We start from the raw sequence: 6,050 nt of genomic DNA, 5'->3' as shown, positions 1-6,050 counted from the left end.
ATTGGAACCGTAGGGATGCATTAGTCTTCATGTGTTTATCACAAGAACCTTCCTCTTATGATTCAGTTTACATGACTGAGGCTTGTGACCAAATGCACATGAACAGGAATGTTAGAAATGATCTTTATATGATTCCACATGGCACTTGTGTCATTCAGAACTCGTTGCTGAAGGAGCACGTCGCCCCTTGTCTAGAATACATGCACAGCCTCTAGTATTCCAAGGGCACTAAAATACCATTACTAAGCTATTGGATGAAATAACTGAACTTAACATATAAGCAAGCACCTTTATTTGATTAACAGGTATATAGTCGCATTTGTACTGTTTTCTTGCTAGTTTGTGGTCTTATACATTTACTAACAGTGGTTTAGAAAGGCAACTGCTAATGGAAACAATGGCATATGTATACAATACAAATTAGCAAACATATCAAAATCAGTTTTTACAACTTTTGTAGCAACCAATTCTTTCTATTGGTTTGCCATAGTGCAAACTGTGTTATTTGTAAGACAGAGTTTAAACGTGGTTTTAACATTCATACTATTCAAAATATATTTATCTGTCTTAAACACATCTCAATGTGTAGACTGCATTCATTGTGCCTCCGGTTCAAGTCCTCCTGTCCAGTAATGTTGATTTACAATAAGAATAATTCAAGTGAGTAGGGCAGTTCAGACAGTTGAATGGTGGTAAAGCTATGATTAAAAGTTGAATAAGAATGCACTGTTGCTGTGTGTGTGCATGGTGTTTATGGCATTATGCATAAAGGCCAGTTCAGACTGAGACCTCAGCTATAGTTTTCCAAGCCCTTTCAAAAGTCGTTGAGGATTCCCGGTTTCACTCTCAAACATTGCTTATATGATTTTCACACCGATAGGTAAGCGTAGCTGTAAAATCTTGGGGGGAAATGAGAGTGTGTGTGTGTGCACCTATGTTTCTGACCTGGGTTGAAATAAGATTTGTTTTCTTTCCAGTACTTAAGCTGTGCTTGCCTGGTGCAATGGAATCAATGGATTATTCCCCAAAGTGCAAACCCCACCTGTCTCCATCAAACAGTCAAAGTATTTCAAAGAAAACAAATACTATTTGAACCCAGGTCTGGTGTATGTGTGTCCATCCATGTCTGTATGTTTGAATAACTGGACGGAGCGTGTAACATTTAACAGTTTTGTGGGAACATGTGGCGTACTTTAGGCTACTACGTCCACTCCCAAGTCCAACAGGCGTTGTGTTCCTACATCCATGTGGTTTTAGGCCATTGTGGCTGCGAACATGTGATTGGAGGAGGGAAGAAAACAAAAATGAAAAAACAAATGAACGAGACATGTCCGTGGTGGAAGCGCTGCTCAGCGAATGGACGGGCATTTCTTTAGCCGCTATTCTGGCTCTATTGCACCGTGTTCTGCAGAAAGCACTGGTAGTGGTGGATCGATCTGTCCCAAAGTCCAGGGGGGAGACCCTGGCTGAGCCCCTCCCCCTCGCCGGCAGAGCTCTCGCTCACGAGCAGCCGCATCGGTCCACCACCATGGAGGGGATCTTGCCGTAGATTATCTGCTCTTTGCGGTTGAAGTAGAGCATGTTGATGGGGGACATCTTGGTGGGGGTGCAACAGGGCCCGGCTGTGCCGCGAGGGTTAGCCTTGTTCACCAGGTGGGTGTGGGGGTACTTCTGCAGGTGCATGTACTCGCACTCACCAGAGCAGTAGTTGGCCTTGTAGCGCTTGGGGGCAATAATCCAGTCCCAGCCAAAGTCTTCAAAGTCTACCGTGAGCGGGTAGCGGCAACAGCGGGACTCGGGGGAGTTCTCGTCACAGTCCAGGCCCGAGTCTCTCCTGAAGCGCTTTGGGCCCTCTGAAATCGTCACCTCCATGAAGGGTTGCTGTAAAGGCACAATACGGAATGGTTGAAAACCAGAAACAGGCATTGCTTGATACATTGGGAAACATATTTGATTTTGCCTCTCCAATAAAACATTGCTTTATTAATAAAGGTAAAAAATCAAATAAAAAATTGCTGATCAAGGTTTCAAACCTGGTGTTGTGATACTTTGAGCCACTGAAAATGTGTGTGTGTGTGTGTGTGTGTACTTATATCCTTGTGGGGACCTAAAATCCCCAAAAGTCCCCACAGGGATAGTAAAACAAGGAAAGTTCTCTCTCGTCATGGACATAGGCTATTTTAAGCTTAGGGGTTAGGTTTAGGGGCTAGAGTGACAAATAGGGTAATGATTTAGGGTTTGGGTTACAGGTTAGGGTTAAGGTTTAGGTTTAGGGAAAATTGGATTTTGAATGGAAAACAATTGTAGTTCCCCATGAGGATAGAAGAACAAAGTGTGTGTGTGAGAGAGAGGCTGTAGGCAATTACTCTGATTAGCACAGTCACACAGAGGACTTCAGGAATTTCTGGCCATGTAAATAATGTGAACTTTTATGTAATCAGGTGATAGAACATGATATTATTGGTGGCCAGGGAAACTATTCTGTCATAGATATACTCCTTTAATGAGGTCTGTGTGTTAATACTAAAGATTCTAAAGTACTTTGAAAATGTGATTGTTAGCTAAACATAAAAGCACACGAGAGCAAGTCTTAGGATGCCAAGACCCCTCTGATCAACAACTGGTATTTGAAGCCAAATGAGTCTTGCCACACAATTTGACACAAAAATGTATTTGCACTCTTGACAAGGGTGGTACGTGTTGATATTGCATCATTACGCATTAATACATGGGTTATGGATTATTTCACATAGATCCCACGGGGATAAGTTACAAAACTATTTGTAAATTGCTTCGATGGGAGATCAATCTAAACTCACCAGTCCTTCTCCCGCTTCTGCTGAGGTAACGGCCAGATCATTTCCCTTCGAGTCGAACGCATTAATCTCGATCCCCCAATTCGTCTCCGGCTGCCGCAGCCATACGGACAGCACTTGTTTCACGTCGATACTTTGCCAAGAGCTGACTCCTGCATTCACGTCGATCTTTAGAGACCGGATACCTATGTGCCTGCCCCCGTCCGTGACAGGCATCAGGCGGGAGATTTGCAGAAACACGGTGGTGACTTCGTCAGCTGGCAAAAGGTGCACCCATAACTGCGCATGAACTATGCGGTTCACCTGAATCTTCGAATTGAAGGAAAATAAGCAACACTTGGGTTTCCGATCGACTTGGACGATGGATTCGGCTGGAGGAGAGAAATTAGAACATTAATTACCATATGGAAATGTCATCTCTAATTCCACAATACAATTTGATCTATAAACTAAATTAAATGACTGCAAAAAAACGTTTGCAGTTGTATTTAACACAAAACAACCCCCTTGGTAAACCAATTTCAAAATATATATTTAAAGTTACAATGTCATGACAAGTATTGATAAACTATAAAACACAACAATGTGTCATCTCCAGGGTATCTTCCAATATAGCCTACCCTATCTAGTTGTAGAACTTCCACACTCAACACCAGAGTGACACCGGCACATTATACGATGGAACTTGGCTCGTGCGTATTGTTCGTAAATTTACTGCGTAAAATTCTACAGTGGTTTCAATTTAACATGAAATTACAGATCAATACGAATTCATCATTCGTATGAAATTCCAACCTATTCTCAACATAGTGGTGCAAGTAATACGGGTACAGTTATGCCAGTGCGCTCTGTGCCCAATGCGTAAAAACAGCTGCGATCTGGTGCCTTTTTAACGTTATTAAACACTGAGTGTACAGAACTTTAGGAACACCTTCCTAATATTGAGAACAGCCTCAATTCGTCGGGGCATGGACACTACAAGGTGTCGAAAGCGTCCCAAAGGGATACTGACCCATGTTGACTCCAATGCTTCCCACAGTTGTGTCAAGTTGGCTGGGTGTCCTTTGGGTGAGCGACCATTCTTGTACACATGGGAAACTGTTGAGCGTGAAAACCCAGCAGCGTACATTCATACCCGTGCGCCTGGCACCTACTACCATACCACGTTCAAAGGCACTTACGTATTTTGTCTTTCCCACTCACCCTCTGAAAGGCACACATACGCAATCCATGTCTCAATTGTCTCAAGGCTTAAAAATCATTATTTAACCTGTCTCCTCCCCTTCATCTACACGGGTTGAAGTTGATTCAACAAGTGACATCAATAAGGGATCATAGCTTTCACCTGGATTCACCTGGTCAGTCTATGTCATGGAAAAAACAGGTTGTCCTAACGTTTTGTACACTCACTGTATAGTTACATTGAATAACAGTCTGTCAAACTTACGTTCAGTGGCCATTGTCATGATTGTTTCTGTGATGGCATGTTCATCATCTTCTTCCATAACTCCATCCTTATTGTCATCTCCAAGAACATCGTACTGGTCAAGAAGTTGCTGCAAAGGTGGTGCCTTAGGCAGGAGCTGCTTGACAACATCTCTGCTGATATTGGGAGCTTGCTTGAGTCGCAGTTTGCTAAGAATTTGGGACTTGATGGCGTGTAATCTCATGTTTTTGATCTGCTGTCGGACCTCGCATGTTGAGCACTGTTCGCCGTCATCCGTGGCAGGGGGCTGGTGGTGCGCGGTTTGATCACCAAGACCCACTGGACCGAAAGCAACCATGAAACTGAGATAAATCAGAACCTGCGTCAGATGCATTATCTAAGGTGCGGAGCTTGCTATAAAAATTGAATCCCAAATGTAATATGTATTGGCATATGTGAAGGCGGACTACAGAGTTGCCTCTGTTTGAAATCAGGCTCTACACTGATAGGTGTCATACTTTAATTCGGCAGCCCTTTTTATATTGCAACTTTGGCCTCTCTTTTGTGTCGTCAAAATCTATGATTGGTTGGGCTGGCAACAATGAATTTAACAGACAGACATGAACTGCATTTTTCTGTCAAACCTTAAAGAGGTACGCAATGGCAAGGTTTGGAATAGTTTTGAGACAACTACACTATCAATCAGACAAGACAGTACTGCAAATGGTCAAATAAACATTTCGGATATGGTTATTGATTTATTGCATGAACTTAAGTCAGCCACAGCCTGTCAACATCTGAATGCCACTGAGAAACCTGTTTTATTCAGCCTGTCCCATCACACCAGGGGTGGACTGGAACCAGAAATCGGTTCTGGCATTTATAACACAATGGCACATTTTCCCCCTTGAGGCACCCACAACTAAAAATGTTTCCTCATGGCCCCCACACCAGCCCATTTTATTAATTGAGGCCACCATTATTAGCCAGATAATTATCATTTTGCGCAACAACAAAAAAAGAAAAAAAAAATAGGTTAGACAGGCCCTCTAGGCAAAGAATTTACCAACCCTTCTGACATTTGCCAGAAATGCCAGATGGTCAGTCCGCCCCTGCATCCCATCAAAGCTACAGGGATCAAATTAATCTGAGTTATGACCACTTCTTTACGATCAGTTAGTTATATGATCAGTTTACCTATCTTTCTGAATCTCTCTTTAAAATCTAAGGTCAATTATTTACAAATATGACAGGAACCAATATTTAGTCTATGTAGACCTATAGGCTACATGGAGTAGACCTTCATGTCTCCAAACCTACTTTCCAAAGGCAAAATGTATTAATCAAAAGGCTATAGGATAGATACCATTCCAAATATATAGCGAAATGGGATGTAATGTAGGCCTACTATACTGTACTAAACTATAGGCTACTGGTTATTGTTGCCTTGGGGTGTCTTGATTTGCGAAAGCTTTTTTGTCTAGACGTTTAGTGCCATCGTGCGGCTTATCGACAACTACAGTTGCAACATTACACACAGGTTATGAAATATTATTTTAATTTACAGATGAAAAGTAACATATAGGTTCTAATGAAAGTCAATCAAATCGTCTAAATTATCAACATTTTTACGCAGCAATATGGATGGCATGACACAATGACTTGGTCACGAGTCATGTCAATGGTTTATAGCCTATTATCATTATGGAATTTGAGACTATGTCCCTTATGTGAAAGAAAACATACTAAACGACTTTAACTAATGTACACTTATGGACCATACAGTTTTACGCACACTCCTCCAATGA

The 6,050-nt window shown here is 42.0% G+C and overlaps 1 protein-coding gene across 2 annotated transcripts in view; it reads right to left on the bottom strand.

Annotated features, from left to right (window-relative positions):
• Positions 1-275: 275 nt before the first annotated feature.
• The window catches only part of LOC135547126 (growth/differentiation factor 8), an 87,511-nt gene continuing 81,736 nt past the window's right edge, over positions 276-6,050 (bottom strand). Inside the window, exons 7-9 of one of the 2 annotated variants that reach the window (XM_064975829.1) lie at positions 4,264-4,604; positions 2,820-3,187; positions 276-1,881 (exon numbers count right to left, since the gene is read on the bottom strand). In XM_064975829.1, coding sequence (XP_064831901.1) covers positions 1,501-1,881; positions 2,820-3,187; positions 4,264-4,600 — 1,086 coding nt within the window. In that variant the 5' untranslated portion in view covers positions 4,601-4,604 and the 3' untranslated portion in view covers positions 276-1,500. Of the gene's footprint in view, positions 1,882-2,819; positions 3,188-4,263; positions 4,681-6,050 lie in introns of those variants that run through there. The other variant, XM_064975828.1, reaches the window with a different exon arrangement.

The sequence above is a fragment of the Oncorhynchus masou genome, chromosome 10, assembly GCF_036934945.1.
Source record: "Oncorhynchus masou masou isolate Uvic2021 chromosome 10, UVic_Omas_1.1, whole genome shotgun sequence".
In the NCBI taxonomy this organism is placed as follows: domain Eukaryota; kingdom Metazoa; phylum Chordata; class Actinopteri; order Salmoniformes; family Salmonidae; genus Oncorhynchus; species Oncorhynchus masou.
Note: the sequence above shows the minus strand (reverse complement) of the source record. Positions and strands in the feature narration are given on the sequence as shown.